Here is a 15,317-nt window from a genome sequence, read left to right on the forward strand (position 1 = left end):
AGAAAGGCATACTTTAATTTCCTTGGTTTAGTTTTACAGTTTTAATTTAGTTACTTTATTTCAAACAAGGTACACACACACACACACACACACACAACTGTTTGAAAACACATTTCACAGTTAACTCTCCTAATGCAATTCATTCAGGACAGAGGTCCTGTGTGGGAGGTTAGTACGCTGTGATTTCAGTTGTGAGTTTAAGAAACACAAACTGTGGCGATTCTGGAGGACGAAGGGCTCCTGTTCAGGAGCTTGGGATGATCACACAATGTGGTTGATGCTTCAAGACAATGGTTGATTTCCAGAGGCTCCTAGTAGGTGCAACGAAACTCCCAGGGACTGTGACAACCTGAGGTCATACATTGTGGTAAGAGAGAGGGCCATGAGGTTCGCCCTCACGATTGACTTGGAGAAATCTGTCACCAAGACTTCCATGAGAGGTGATGGAGAGGAAAGCATGAAGCAGGATTGTTTGTAGCCAAAGGAGAAGGAGGCCATTATTCCCCATCTTTCTCAGCTGCTTCAGAATTCCTTCATGAAGCAGAGAGTTCTGTGCCTCCAATCTCAACAATTGCTTAGCGACATGACACGCTGGAAAGCACACATCTCGATCCAACATTGTGGCCTCACACAAAACACAGTCTCTCACCCCTTGCAAATGCAGAAGACATAGACATTTGGTTCCAACCTAAGCTTCCAATTCACACCTAGGACAGTTCATAAGGACAAACCCTTTGCCCTTGCAAATACAAACACTTAACTCGTGCACTGTCACCCAACCACATAATCGTGAAGTCCTCTTGCACTAACGTCAGCGGAACAGCAACAACAGAGGCCTCTTTGCAGGTTTGTTCTTCCTCTTGGGAGGTTTGCTCCTTCCTCCCGGACAAGGGAGGTTGCCAGGATTCATGGCTACCTGCTGAGTGATGTGCCCAGCTGCCCCGTGCAGCAGGGCCCTTTCCTGGTCAGGATGGTGCTTCCTCATCCCTGCGGCAGATCTTGCCTGGTGAATTACGATCGCATTGCTGGGCAGCGTGGGCTCCACTGTCCTGAGGCTGAATGCACTCCTTGGTCTGCTCTGGGCTTGGAGGGCTTGCCACGCATCCAAGGTCAAGTCCTGAGTTGTTTGCTCCAAGTGCTCCTCTGACTCTCCAGCTTCAAGAGGGGAAGGCCTTTCAAGCTCTCCTGGTGTATGGCCACGTGTGTTTGCAGCCTCCAAGTCGGAGGGTCCCCTGCCTGGAGACACTGTCCCATGTTCTCCTCCAACTCCACTCTTGCGGACATAAAATAGCACGTAGGCACTTTGATTCAGGACACAAGTGGTGTCACAGGCAGTGACCTTCGCATCATCCATTTTATACCAGTGGCCACTGCCAGCTTTGACATAGCAGAAGTAGTGTCCTGATTGACACCTCAAGCCAACGTGGACGAGAACCGCATAGAGAACATAGTCCAGTGGCCTCCCGTTCTGCTGAGACATGTAAGGTCTCATGTCCAGGCACTCGGGATAGTGCACTTGTCCTCCAAGTTTCTCACCCGTGAACTCAGAAAACCGTTTCAATACAAAGAGAAGCACCTTGCCAGCCGATTGCAAGGTGAGTGTCTTGGAAGCAGCTGTCTTCTGTCGGCAGGTAGCACAGTGATAGGCATTTTCTCCAGCCAGCTCTTCAGGTTGCACCAAGTGCTGCAAAGCTTGCTCCACACTGTCGGCTGTCTTGATATCCAACGCGATCTCCAGGTAAGGGTCCAAGGTTTCTGAAATGCCTTGGCACTGGAGACATTGGATTTGAGACCTCCAGTGTCCTCCCACTATCTGCTGGGATGGAGATTGGTCCTCTTGGGGACCCACCCCGTCCGTGAGCCCAGGCAGACCTGCTGCCTTCAGGACATCCAGAGCAAACATCAGAAATTCGTGGGCGTCTTCCTGCCTGTTTGTGTGAAAGCCAGCAGCCAGCACTTGACAGGGCTGGATCACGTCGCCAGGACTGTGCAGGGCCCAGAGAAAGTGCGTTTCCACGGCACACAGAATGCAGCGATCCGAACGACGACAGCTTTGAGAATGCACCTGGGACAGCATATAGTTGGCGAGGGGTGGGGTATACGTGAGACACTGCAGGGCTGCATTCAGGTAGCAGGTGTTGCCCGTATTCTGCAGACCGGCCCCAATGCCATAAGGTCTCTTCCAGCTGCAGCTCAGAGAAGCTCCTCCACTGGGAGCCAGATGGGTCGCCCCCGAAGCCAAATCACTTTGCAGCGGGAGCTCTTTCTGAGGTGAGGGTGGTGATTTCCCTGGGAGACAAACACCACCATGAGTATCATCCCCCTCTGAGCTAGAATGGGAAAGTTGGCGTGTTGGCAAGTCATTAAAGTGGAACTCACCTTCCTTGAGAGGTGAAGCAGCCATCATGTCTCCAGGAGCCACTGTCACAAGGCAGCAAGATGCTTCCACCTCTGAGACTGGCATCCAAGGACCACCTGTTCCTCTCCCCCCTCCTTTTATAGTCCACACTGCATGCCACACCCTGGACCTGCTACAGGACCCACCCATCCGCTTCCAGCCCTTGATGGGATTAGGGGCTTTAGGGTGTGGTCTCACGCCCTCACAGCCTCTGGGCCTTCACCGCTTGATTCCACTACCTGGGGAAGATGCATGTGAAGGATAAGGCTTTCATGTGCCTTGTGGAACTTGGTGATGTGCCATGATGTGCTTCTATGTGCCTTGGAGTTCTTCAAGGAAAACAAAGAAGAATGCTGGAGAGACTGATGGCTGAAAGCAGGTTTTGGGTTTTAGTTTGCTGAGCCCTTATAAAGGAACATTTTAACTTTTGTTTAGTTTTGCAATTCTGTACATATTCTCCAAAGAAGCTTTTTACGTATGGAATACAACCCTTCCAACCCTTCTCCTCATTCATCTGCCATTCCCCGTCCCATTCTCCATTAAGATATATTTTCTTCTTTTTTAAATGGTTCTTTATTTATTGGAAAGTCAGAGTTACACAGAGCGAGGAGAGGCAGAGAGAGAGAGAGAGAAAGAGAGAGAGAGGGTTCCATCCGATTACTCACTCCCCTACTGGCCTAAAAAGCAAGAGTTGCACCAATCTGAAGCCAGGAGACAGAGGCTTCCTCCATGTCTCCCATGCAGGAACAGTCGGCCAAGGGCTTGGGCCATCTTGTCCTGCTCTCCAAGGCCATAACAGAGAGCTAGATTGCAAGTGGAGCAGCCGGGTCTCAAACCAGTGCCCATACGGGATGCTGGCATTTCAGGACAGGGCGTTAACCCACTGCACCACAACGATGGCCCCTATACTACTTTTCTAAGATTTCCATATGAATTTGAAAGGTGCTGTTATGTAGAGGCACAGGGAGGGACGCATGAAGGGAGAGAGACTGAGAGAGAGAGAGAGAGAGAGAGAGAGAGAGAGAGGTTGTCCTTCCAATGGTTCACTCCCCAAATTGCCACAACACGTGATCTGTGCCTATCCACATCCTTGAGCCAGAAGCTTCTTCCAGGTCTGCCATGTGTGTGCAGAGGCCCAAGGTTGCAAGCCACCTTGTCCTGCTTTCCCAGGCCATAGCAGAGAGCTGGATCGGAAGTCAAGCAGCTGGGACTTGAACCCGCGCCCATATGGGATGCCAGCACGGCAGGCGGCGTCTTTCCCTGCTCTGCCACAGTGCTGGCCCCTCCATGATGTGCTGGTATGTGCTTCCATTTCTGAAATGCAAACAAAGAAGGACGCTGGAAAGACTAAGAGTGGAAAATAGGTTTCTTTATTTGGTAAACCCTTAGAAAGGCATACTTTAATTTCCTTGGTTTAGTTTTACAGTTTTAATTTAGTTACTTTATTTCAAACAAGGTACACACACACACACACACACACACAACTGTTTGAAAACACATTTCACAGTTAACTCTCCTAATGCAATTCATTCAGGACAGAGGTCCTGTGTGGGAGGTTAGTACGCTGTGATTTCAGTTGTGAGTTTAAGAAACACAAACTGTGGCGTTTCTGGAGGATGAAGGGCTCCTGTTCAGGAGCTTGGGATGATCACACAATGTGGTTGATGCTTCAAGACAATGGTTGATTTCCAGAGGCTCCTAGTAGGTGCAACGAAACTCCCAGGGACTGTGACAACCTGAGGTCATACATTGTGGTAAGAGAGAGGGCCATGAGGTTCGCCCTCACGATTGACTTGGAGAAATCTGTCACCAAGACTTCCATGAGAGGTGATGGAGAGGAAAGCATGAAGCAGGATTGTTTGTAGCCAAAGGAGAAGGAGGCCATTATTCCCCATCTTTCTCAGCTGCTTCAGAATTCCTTCATGAAGCAGAGAGTTCTGTGCCTCCAATCTCAACAATTGCTTAGCGACATGACACGCTGGAAAGCACACATCTCGATCCAACATTGTGGCCTCACACAAAACACAGTCTCTCACCCCTTGCAAATGCAGAAGACATAGACATTTGGTTCCAACCTAAGCTTCCAATTCACACCTAGGACACTTCATAAGGACAAACCCTTTGCCCTTGCAAATACAAACACTTAACTCGTGCACTGTCACCCAACCACATAATCGTGAAGTCCTCTTGCACTAACGTCAGCGGAACAGCAACAACAGAGGCCTCTTTGCAGGTTTGTTCTTCCTCTTGGGAGGTTTGCTCCTTCCTCCCGGACAAGGGAGGTTGCCAGGATTCATGGCTACCTGCTGAGTGATGTGCCCAGCTGCCCCGTGCAGCAGGGCCCTTTCCTGGTCAGGATGGTGCTTCCTCATCCCTGCGGCAGATCTTGCCTGGTGAATTACGATCGCATTGCTGGGCAGCGTGGGCTCCACTGTCCTGAGGCTGAATGCACTCCTTGGTCTGCTCTGGGCTTGGAGGGCTTGCCACGCATCCAAGGTCAAGTCCTGAGTTGTTTGCTCCAAGTGCTCCTCTGACTCTCCAGCTTCAAGAGGGGAAGGCCTTTCAAGCTCTCCTGGTGTATGGCCACGTGTGTTTGCAGCCTCCAAGTCGGAGGGTCCCCTGCCTGGAGACACTGTCCCATGTTCTCCTCCAACTCCACTCTTGCGGACATAAAATAGCACGTAGGCACTTTGATTCAGGACACAAGTGGTGTCACAGGCAGTGACCTTCGCATCATCCATTTTATACCAGTGGCCACTGCCAGCTTTGACATAGCAGAAGTAGTGTCCTGATTGACACCTCAAGCCAACGTGGACGAGAACCGCATAGAGAACATAGTCCAGTGGCCTCCCGTTCTGCTGAGACATGTAAGGTCTCATGTCCAGGCACTCGGGATAGTGCACTTGTCCTCCAAGTTTCTCACCCGTGAACTCAGAAAACCGTTTCAATACAAAGAGAAGCACCTTGCCAGCCGATTGCAAGGTGAGTGTCTTGGAAGCAGCTGTCTTCTGTAGGCAGGTAGCACAGTGATAGGCGTTTTCTCCAGCTAGCTCTTCAGGTTGCACCAAGTGCTGCAAAGCTTGCTCCACACTGTCGGCTGTCTTGATATCCAACGCGATCTCCAGGTAAGGGTCCAAGGTTTCTGAAATGCCTTGGCACTGGAGACATTGGATTTGAGACCTCCAGTGTCCTCCCACTATCTGCTGGGATGGAGATTGGTCCTCTTGGGGACCCACCCCGTCCGTGAGCCCAGGCAGACCTGCTGCCTTCAGGACATCCAGAGCAAACATCAGAAATTCGTGGGCGTCTTCCTGCCTGTTTGTGTGAAAGCCAGCAGCCAGCACTTGACAGGGCTGGATCACGTCGCCAGGACTGTGGAGGGCCCAGAGAAAGTGCGTTTCCACGGCACACAGAATGCAGCGATCCGAACGACGACAGCTTTGAGAATGCACCTGGGACAGCATATAGTTGGCGAGGGGTGGGGTATACGTGAGACACTGCAGGGCTGCATTCAGGTAGCAGGTGTTGCCCGTATTCTGCAGACCGGCCCCAATGCCATAAGGTCTCTTCCAGCTGCAGCTCAGAGAAGCTCCTCCACTGGGAGCCAGATGGGTCGCCCCCGAAGCCAAATCACTTTGCAGCGGGAGCTCTTTCTGAGGTGAGGGTGGTGATTTCCCTGGGAGACAAACACCACCATGAGTATCATCCCCCTCTGAGCTAGAATGGGAAAGTTGGCGTGTTGGCAAGTCATTAAAGTGGAACTCACCTTCCTTGAGAGGTGAAGCAGCCATCATGTCTCCAGGAGCCACTGTCACAAGGCAGCAAGATGCTTCCACCTCTGAGACTGGCATCCAAGGACCACCTGTTCCTCTCCCCCCTCCTTTTATAGTCCACACTGCATGCCACACCCTGGACCTGCTACAGGACCCACCCATCCGCTTCCAGCCCTTGATGGGATTAGGGGCTTTAGGGTGTGGTCTCACGCCCTCACAGCCTCTGGGCCTTCACCGCTTGATTCCACTACCTGGGGAAGATGCATGTGAAGGATAAGGCTTTCATGTGCCTTGTGGAACTTGGTGATGTGCCATGATGTGCTTCTATGTGCCTTGGAGTTCTTCAAGGAAAACAAAGAAGAATGCTGGAGAGACTGATGGCTGAAAGCAGGTTTTGGGTTTTAGTTTGCTGAGCCCTTATAAAGGAACATTTTAACTTTTGTTTAGTTTTGCAATTCTGTACATATTCTCCAAAGAAGCTTTTTACGTATGGAATACAACCCTTCCAACCCTTCTCCTCATTCATCTGCCATTCCCCGTCCCATTCTCCATTAAGATATATTTTCTTCTTTTTTAAATGGTTCTTTATTTATTGGAAAGTCAGAGTTACACAGAGCGAGGAGAGGCAGAGAGAGAGAGAGAGAAAGAGAGAGAAAGAGAGAGAAAGAGAGAGAGAGGGTTCCATCCGATTACTCACTCCCCTACTGGCCTAAAAAGCAAGAGTTGCACCAATCTGAAGCCAGGAGACAGAGGCTTCCTCCATGTCTCCCATGCAGGAACAGTCGGCCAAGGGCTTGGGCCATCTTGTCCTGCTCTCCAAGGCCATAACAGAGAGCTAGATTGCAAGTGGAGCAGCCGGGTCTCAAACCAGTGCCCATACGGGATGCTGGCATTTCAGGACAGGGCGTTAACCCACTGCACCACAACGATGGCCCCTATACTACTTTTCTAAGATTTCCATATGAATTTGAAAGGTGCTGTTATGTAGAGGCACAGGGAGGGACGCATGAAGGGAGAGAGACTGAGAGAGAGAGAGAGAGAGAGAGAGAGAGAGAGGTTGTCCTTCCAATGGTTCACTCCCCAAATTGCCACAACACATGATCTGTGCCTATCCACATCCTTGAGCCAGAAGCTTCTTCCAGGTCTGCCATGTGTGTGCAGAGGCCCAAGGTTGCAAGCCACCTTGTCCTGCTTTCCCAGGCCATAGCAGAGAGCTGGATCGGAAGTCAAGCAGCTGGGACTTGAACCGGCGCCCATATGGGATGCCAGCACGGCAGGCGGCGTCTTTCCCTGCTCTGCCACAGTGCCGGCCCCTCCATGATGTGCTGGTATGTGCTTCCATTTCTGAAATGCAAACAAAGAAGAACGCTGGAAAGACTAAGAGTGGAAAATAGGTTTCTTTATTTGGTAAACCCTTAGAAAGGCATACTTTAATTTCCTTGGTTTAGTTTTACAGTTTTAATTTAGTTACTTTATTTCAAACAAGGTACACACACACACACACACAACTGTTTGAAAACACATTTCACAGTTAACTCTCCTAATGCAATTCATTCAGGACAGAGGTCCTGTGTGGGAGGTTAGTACGCTGTGATTTCAGTTGTGAGTTTAAGAAACACAAACTGTGGCGATTCTGGAGGACGAAGGGCTCCTGTTCAGGAGCTTGGGATGATCACACAATGTGGTTGATGCTTCAAGACAATGGTTGATTTCCAGAGGCTCCTAGTAGGTGCAACGAAACTCCCAGGGACTGTGACAACCTGAGGTCATACATTGTGGTAAGAGAGAGGGCCATGAGGTTCGCCCTCACGATTGACTTGGAGAAATCTGTCACCAAGACTTCCATGAGAGGTGATGGAGAGGAAAGCATGAAGCAGGATTGTTTGTAGCCAAAGGAGAAGGAGGCCATTATTCCCCATCTTTCTCAGCTGCTTCAGAATTCCTTCATGAAGCAGAGAGTTCTGTGCCTCCAATCTCAACAATTGCTTAGCGACATGACACGCTGGAAAGCACACATCTCGATCCAACATTGTGGCCTCACACAAAACACAGTCTCTCACCCCTTGCAAATGCAGAAGACATAGACATTTGGTTCCAACCTAAGCTTCCAATTCACACCTAGGACAGTTCATAAGGACAAACCCTTTGCCCTTGCAAATGCAAACACTTAACTCGTGCACTGTCACCCAACCACATAATCGTGAAGTCCTCTTGCACTAACGTCAGCGGAACAGCAACAACAGAGGCCTCTTTGCAGGTTTGTTCTTCCTCTTGGGAGGTTTGCTCCTTCCTCCCGGACAAGGGAGGTTGCCAGGATTCATGGCTACCTGCTGAGTGATGTGCCCAGCTGCCCCGTGCAGCAGGGCCCTTTCCTGGTCAGGATGGTGCTTCCTCATCCCTGCGGCAGATCTTGCCTGGTGAATTACGATCGCATTGCTGGGCAGCGTGGGCTCCACTGTCCTGAGGCTGAATGCACTCCTTGGTCTGCTCTGGGCTTGGAGGGCTTGCCACGCATCCAAGGTCAAGTCCTGAGTTGTTTGCTCCAAGTGCTCCTCTGACTCTCCAGCTTCAAGAGGGGAAGGCCTTTCAAGCTCTCCTGGTGTATGGCCACGTGTGTTTGCAGCCTCCAAGTCGGAGGGTCCCCTGCCTGGAGACACTGTCCCATGTTCTCCTCCAACTCCACTCTTGCGGACATAAAATAGCACGTAGGCACTTTGATTCAGGACACAAGTGGTGTCACAGGCAGTGACCTTCGCATCATCCATTTTATACCAGTGGCCACTGCCAGCTTTGACATAGCAGAAGTAGTGTCCTGATTGACACCTCAAGCCAACGTGGACGAGAACCGCATAGAGAACATAGTCCAGTGGCCTCCCGTTCTGCTGAGACATGTAAGGTCTCATGTCCAGGCACTCGGGATAGTGCACTTGTCCTCCAAGTTTCTCACCCGTGAACTCAGAAAACCGTTTCAATACAAAGAGAAGCACCTTGCCAGCCGATTGCAAGGTGAGTGTCTTGGAAGCAGCTGTCTTCTGTCGGCAGGTAGCACAGTGATAGGCATTTTCTCCAGCCAGCTCTTCAGGTTGCACCAAGTGCTGCAAAGCTTGCTCCACACTGTCGGCTGTCTTGATATCCAACGCGATCTCCAGGTAAGGGTCCAAGGTTTCTGAAATGCCTTGGCACTGGAGACATTGGATTTGAGACCTCCAGTGTCCTCCCACTATCTGCTGGGATGGAGATTGGTCCTCTTGGGGACCCACCCCGTCCGTGAGCCCAGGCAGACCTGCTGCCTTCAGGACATCCAGAGCAAACATCAGAAATTCGTGGGCGTCTTCCTGCCTGTTTGTGTGAAAGCCAGCAGCCAGCACTTGACAGGGCTGGATCACGTCGCCAGGACTGTGCAGGGCCCAGAGAAAGTGCGTTTCCACGGCACACAGAATGCAGCGATCCGAACGACGACAGCTTTGAGAATGCACCTGGGACAGCATATAGTTGGCGAGGGGTGGGGTATACGTGAGACACTGCAGGGCTGCATTCAGGTAGCAGGTGTTGCCCGTATTCTGCAGACCGGCCCCAATGCCATAAGGTCTCTTCCAGCTGCAGCTCAGAGAAGCTCCTCCACTGGGAGCCAGATGGGTCGCCCCCGAAGCCAAATCACTTTGCAGCGGGAGCTCTTTCTGAGGTGAGGGTGGTGATTTCCCTGGGAGACAAACACCACCATGAGTATCATCCCCCTCTGAGCTAGAATGGGAAAGTTGGCGTGTTGGCAAGTCATTAAAGTGGAACTCACCTTCCTTGAGAGGTGAAGCAGCCATCATGTCTCCAGGAGCCACTGTCACAAGGCAGCAAGATGCTTCCACCTCTGAGACTGGCATCCAAGGACCACCTGTTCCTCTCCCCCCTCCTTTTATAGTCCACACTGCATGCCACACCCTGGACCTGCTACAGGACCCACCCATCCGCTTCCAGCCCTTGATGGGATTAGGGGCTTTAGGGTGTGGTCTCACGCCCTCACAGCCTCTGGGCCTTCACCGCTTGATTCCACTACCTGGGGAAGATGCATGTGAAGGATAAGGCTTTCATGTGCCTTGTGGAACTTGGTGATGTGCCATGATGTGCTTCTATGTGCCTTGGAGTTCTTCAAGGAAAACAAAGAAGAATGCTGGAGAGACTGATGGCTGAAAGCAGGTTTTGGGTTTTAGTTTGCTGAGCCCTTATAAAGGAACATTTTAACTTTTGTTTAGTTTTGCAATTCTGTACATATTCTCCAAAGAAGCTTTTTACGTATGGAATACAACCCTTCCAACCCTTCTCCTCATTCATCTGCCATTCCCCGTCCCATTCTCCATTAAGATATATTTTCTTCTTTTTTAAATGGTTCTTTATTTATTGGAAAGTCAGAGTTACACAGAGCGAGGAGAGGCAGAGAGAGAGAGAGAGAAAGAGAGAGAGAGGGTTCCATCCGATTACTCACTCCCCTACTGGCCTAAAAAGCAAGAGTTGCACCAATCTGAAGCCAGGAGACAGAGGCTTCCTCCATGTCTCCCATGCAGGAACAGTCGGCCAAGGGCTTGGGCCATCTTGTCCTGCTCTCCAAGGCCATAACAGAGAGCTAGATTGCAAGTGGAGCAGCCGGGTCTCAAACCAGTGCCCATACGGGATGCTGGCATTTCAGGACAGGGCGTTAACCCACTGCACCACAACGATGGCCCCTATACTACTTTTCTAAGATTTCCATATGAATTTGAAAGGTGCTGTTATGTAGAGGCACAGGGAGGGACGCATGAAGGGAGAGAGACTGAGAGAGAGAGAGAGAGAGAGAGAGAGAGGTTGTCCTTCCAATGGTTCACTCCCCAAATTGCCACAACACGTGATCTGTGCCTATCCACATCCTTGAGCCAGAAGCTTCTTCCAGGTCTGCCATGTGTGTGCAGAGGCCCAAGGTTGCAAGCCACCTTGTCCTGCTTTCCCAGGCCATAGCAGAGAGCTGGATCGGAAGTCAAGCAGCTGGGACTTGAACCCGCGCCCATATGGGATGCCAGCACGGCAGGCGGCGTCTTTCCCTGCTCTGCCACAGTGCTGGCCCCTCCATGATGTGCTGGTATGTGCTTCCATTTCTGAAATGCAAACAAAGAAGGACGCTGGAAAGACTAAGAGTGGAAAATAGGTTTCTTTATTTGGTAAACCCTTAGAAAGGCATACTTTAATTTCCTTGGTTTAGTTTTACAGTTTTAATTTAGTTACTTTATTTCAAACAAGGTACACACACACACACACACACACACAACTGTTTGAAAACACATTTCACAGTTAACTCTCCTAATGCAATTCATTCAGGACAGAGGTCCTGTGTGGGAGGTTAGTACGCTGTGATTTCAGTTGTGAGTTTAAGAAACACAAACTGTGGCGTTTCTGGAGGATGAAGGGCTCCTGTTCAGGAGCTTGGGATGATCACACAATGTGGTTGATGCTTCAAGACAATGGTTGATTTCCAGAGGCTCCTAGTAGGTGCAACGAAACTCCCAGGGACTGTGACAACCTGAGGTCATACATTGTGGTAAGAGAGAGGGCCATGAGGTTCGCCCTCACGATTGACTTGGAGAAATCTGTCACCAAGACTTCCATGAGAGGTGATGGAGAGGAAAGCATGAAGCAGGATTGTTTGTAGCCAAAGGAGAAGGAGGCCATTATTCCCCATCTTTCTCAGCTGCTTCAGAATTCCTTCATGAAGCAGAGAGTTCTGTGCCTCCAATCTCAACAATTGCTTAGCGACATGACACACTGGAAAGCACACATCTCGATCCAACATTGTGGCCTCACACAAAACACAGTCTCTCACCCCTTGCAAATGCAGAAGACATAGACATTTGGTTCCAACCTAAGCTTCCAATTCACACCTAGGACACTTCATAAGGACAAACCCTTTGCCCTTGCAAATGCAAACACTTAACTCGTGCACTGTCACCCAACCACATAATCGTGAAGTCCTCTTGCACTAACGTCAGCGGAACAGCAACAACAGAGGCCTCTTTGCAGGTTTGTTCTTCCTCTTGGGAGGTTTGCTCCTTCCTCCCGGACAAGGGAGGTTGCCAGGATTCATGGCTACCTGCTGAGTGATGTGCCCAGCTGCCCCGTGCAGCAGGGCCCTTTCCTGGTCAGGATGGTGCTTCCTCATCCCTGCGGCAGATCTTGCCTGGTGAATTACGATCGCATTGCTGGGCAGCGTGGGCTCCACTGTCCTGAGGCTGAATGCACTCCTTGGTCTGCTCTGGGCTTGGAGGGCTTGCCACGCATCCAAGGTCAAGTCCTGAGTTGTTTGCTCCAAGTGCTCCTCTGACTCTCCAGCTTCAAGAGGGGAAGGCCTTTCAAGCTCTCCTGGTGTATGGCCACGTGTGTTTGCAGCCTCCAAGTCGGAGGGTCCCCTGCCTGGAGACACTGTCCCATGTTCTCCTCCAACTCCACTCTTGCGGACATAAAATAGCACGTAGGCACTTTGATTCAGGACACAAGTGGTGTCACAGGCAGTGACCTTCGCATCATCCATTTTATACCAGTGGCCACTGCCAGCTTTGACATAGCAGAAGTAGTGTCCTGATTGACACCTCAAGCCAACGTGGACGAGAACCGCATAGAGAACATAGTCCAGTGGCCTCCCGTTCTGCTGAGACATGTAAGGTCTCATGTCCAGGCACTCGGGATAGTGCACTTGTCCTCCAAGTTTCTCACCCGTGAACTCAGAAAACCGTTTCAATACAAAGAGAAGCACCTTGCCAGCCGATTGCAAGGTGAGTGTCTTGGAAGCAGCTGTCTTCTGTAGGCAGGTAGCACAGTGATAGGCGTTTTCTCCAGCTAGCTCTTCAGGTTGCACCAAGTGCTGCAAAGCTTGCTCCACACTGTCGGCTGTCTTGATATCCAACGCGATCTCCAGGTAAGGGTCCAAGGTTTCTGAAATGCCTTGGCACTGGAGACATTGGATTTGAGACCTCCAGTGTCCTCCCACTATCTGCTGGGATGGAGATTGGTCCTCTTGGGGACCCACCCCGTCCGTGAGCCCAGGCAGACCTGCTGCCTTCAGGACATCCAGAGCAAACATCAGAAATTCGTGGGCGTCTTCCTGCCTGTTTGTGTGAAAGCCAGCAGCCAGCACTTGACAGGGCTGGATCACGTCGCCAGGACTGTGGAGGGCCCAGAGAAAGTGCGTTTCCACGGCACACAGAATGCAGCGATCCGAACGACGACAGCTTTGAGAATGCACCTGGGACAGCATATAGTTGGCGAGGGGTGGGGTATACGTGAGACACTGCAGGGCTGCATTCAGGTAGCAGGTGTTGCCCGTATTCTGCAGACCGGCCCCAATGCCATAAGGTCTCTTCCAGCTGCAGCTCAGAGAAGCTCCTCCACTGGGAGCCAGATGGGTCGCCCCCGAAGCCAAATCACTTTGCAGCGGGAGCTCTTTCTGAGGTGAGGGTGGTGATTTCCCTGGGAGACAAACACCACCATGAGTATCATCCCCCTCTGAGCTAGAATGGGAAAGTTGGCGTGTTGGCAAGTCATTAAAGTGGAACTCACCTTCCTTGAGAGGTGAAGCAGCCATCATGTCTCCAGGAGCCACTGTCACAAGGCAGCAAGATGCTTCCACCTCTGAGACTGGCATCCAAGGACCACCTGTTCCTCTCCCCCCTCCTTTTATAGTCCACACTGCATGCCACACCCTGGACCTGCTACAGGACCCACCCATCCGCTTCCAGCCCTTGATGGGATTAGGGGCTTTAGGGTGTGGTCTCACGCCCTCACAGCCTCTGGGCCTTCACCGCTTGATTCCACTACCTGGGGAAGATGCATGTGAAGGATAAGGCTTTCATGTGCCTTGTGGAACTTGGTGATGTGCCATGATGTGCTTCTATGTGCCTTGGAGTTCTTCAAGGAAAACAAAGAAGAATGCTGGAGAGACTGATGGCTGAAAGCAGGTTTTGGGTTTTAGTTTGCTGAGCCCTTATAAAGGAACATTTTAACTTTTGTTTAGTTTTGCAATTCTGTACATATTCTCCAAAGAAGCTTTTTACGTATGGAATACAACCCTTCCAACCCTTCTCCTCATTCATCTGCCATTCCCCGTCCCATTCTCCATTAAGATATATTTTCTTCTTTTTTAAATGGTTCTTTATTTATTGGAAAGTCAGAGTTACACAGAGCGAGGAGAGGCAGAGAGAGAGAGAGAGAAAGAGAGAGAAAGAGAGAGAAAGAGAGAGAGAGGGTTCCATCCGATTACTCACTCCCCTACTGGCCTAAAAAGCAAGAGTTGCACCAATCTGAAGCCAGGAGACAGAGGCTTCCTCCATGTCTCCCATGCAGGAACAGTCGGCCAAGGGCTTGGGCCATCTTGTCCTGCTCTCCAAGGCCATAACAGAGAGCTAGATTGCAAGTGGAGCAGCCGGGTCTCAAACCAGTGCCCATACGGGATGCTGGCATTTCAGGACAGGGCGTTAACCCACTGCACCACAACGATGGCCCCTATACTACTTTTCTAAGATTTCCATATGAATTTGAAAGGTGCTGTTATGTAGAGGCACAGGGAGGGACGCATGAAGGGAGAGAGACTGAGAGAGAGAGAGAGAGAGAGAGAGAGAGGTTGTCCTTCCAATGGTTCACTCCCCAAATTGCCACAACACATGATCTGTGCCTATCCACATCCTTGAGCCAGAAGCTTCTTCCAGGTCTGCCATGTGTGTGCAGAGGCCCAAGGTTGCAAGCCACCTTGTCCTGCTTTCCCAGGCCATAGCAGAGAGCTGGATCGGAAGTCAAGCAGCTGGGACTTGAACCGGCGCCCATATGGGATGCCAGCACGGCAGGCGGCGTCTTTCCCTGCTCTGCCACAGTGCCGGCCCCTCCATGATGTGCTGGTATGTGCTTCCATTTCTGAAATGCAAACAAAGAAGAACGCTGGAAAGACTAAGAGTGGAAAATAGGTTTCTTTATTTGGTAAACCCTTAGAAAGGCATACTTTAATTTCCTTGGTTTAGTTTTACAGTTTTAATTTAGTTACTTTATTTCAAACAAGGTACACACACACACACACACACACACAACTGTTTGAAAACACATTTCACAGTTAACTCTCCTAATGCAATTCATTCAGGACAGAGGTC

General features: G+C 50.6%; 4 protein-coding genes across 4 annotated transcripts; all 4 read right to left on the reverse strand.

Moving 5' to 3' along the window:
- Window positions 1-811: 811 nt before the first annotated feature.
- LOC138843336 (ubiquitin carboxyl-terminal hydrolase 17-like protein 13) lies at window positions 812-2,404 on the reverse strand. Its single transcript, XM_070047142.2, has 2 exons — window positions 2,380-2,404; window positions 812-2,289 (listed from the first exon to the last, which is right to left on the reverse strand). Exons 1-2 carry the CDS (start codon window positions 2,402-2,404, stop codon window positions 812-814), a joined length of 1,503 nt encoding a protein of 500 aa, XP_069903243.2.
- A 2,192-nt stretch (window positions 2,405-4,596) lies between these two features.
- LOC149125188 (ubiquitin carboxyl-terminal hydrolase 17-like protein 6) lies at window positions 4,597-6,189 on the reverse strand. The gene is made up of 2 exons (XM_089301798.1): window positions 6,165-6,189; window positions 4,597-6,074 (listed from the first exon to the last, which is right to left on the reverse strand). The coding sequence occupies exons 1-2, from the start codon at window positions 6,187-6,189 to the stop codon at window positions 4,597-4,599; spliced, it is 1,503 nt and encodes a 500-aa protein (XP_089157924.1).
- Window positions 6,190-8,393: 2,204 nt separating this feature from the next.
- Window positions 8,394-9,986, reverse strand: LOC149125189 (ubiquitin carboxyl-terminal hydrolase 17-like protein 13). The gene is made up of 2 exons (XM_089301799.1): window positions 9,962-9,986; window positions 8,394-9,871 (listed from the first exon to the last, which is right to left on the reverse strand). Exons 1-2 carry the CDS (start codon window positions 9,984-9,986, stop codon window positions 8,394-8,396), a joined length of 1,503 nt encoding a protein of 500 aa, XP_089157925.1.
- Window positions 9,987-12,172: 2,186 nt separating this feature from the next.
- On the reverse strand, window positions 12,173-13,765 carry LOC149125190 (ubiquitin carboxyl-terminal hydrolase 17-like protein 6). The gene is made up of 2 exons (XM_089301800.1): window positions 13,741-13,765; window positions 12,173-13,650 (listed from the first exon to the last, which is right to left on the reverse strand). Exons 1-2 carry the CDS (start codon window positions 13,763-13,765, stop codon window positions 12,173-12,175), a joined length of 1,503 nt encoding a protein of 500 aa, XP_089157926.1.
- Between the last annotated feature and the right edge of the window lie 1,552 nt (window positions 13,766-15,317).

This window comes from Oryctolagus cuniculus, chromosome 8 (assembly GCF_051225735.1).
Source record: "Oryctolagus cuniculus isolate XC-2025 breed Fujian yellow rabbit chromosome 8, ASM5122573v1, whole genome shotgun sequence".
Lineage (NCBI taxonomy): Eukaryota > Metazoa > Chordata > Mammalia > Lagomorpha > Leporidae > Oryctolagus > Oryctolagus cuniculus.

Bases quoted from the DNA above. Each gene is read 5' to 3' on its own strand.
- LOC138843336 (XM_070047142.2), bottom strand. From the start codon at position 2,404: ATGGCTGCTTCACCTCTCAAGGAAG. The intron at 2,290-2,379 runs GTGAGTTCCACT...TTTGTCTCCCAG, and splicing joins TGCTTCACCTCTCAAGGAAG to GGAAATCACCACCCTCACCT.
- LOC149125188 (XM_089301798.1), bottom strand. From the start codon at position 6,189: ATGGCTGCTTCACCTCTCAAGGAAG. The intron at 6,075-6,164 runs GTGAGTTCCACT...TTTGTCTCCCAG, and splicing joins TGCTTCACCTCTCAAGGAAG to GGAAATCACCACCCTCACCT.
- LOC149125189 (XM_089301799.1), bottom strand. From the start codon at position 9,986: ATGGCTGCTTCACCTCTCAAGGAAG. The intron at 9,872-9,961 runs GTGAGTTCCACT...TTTGTCTCCCAG, and splicing joins TGCTTCACCTCTCAAGGAAG to GGAAATCACCACCCTCACCT.
- LOC149125190 (XM_089301800.1), bottom strand. From the start codon at position 13,765: ATGGCTGCTTCACCTCTCAAGGAAG. The intron at 13,651-13,740 runs GTGAGTTCCACT...TTTGTCTCCCAG, and splicing joins TGCTTCACCTCTCAAGGAAG to GGAAATCACCACCCTCACCT.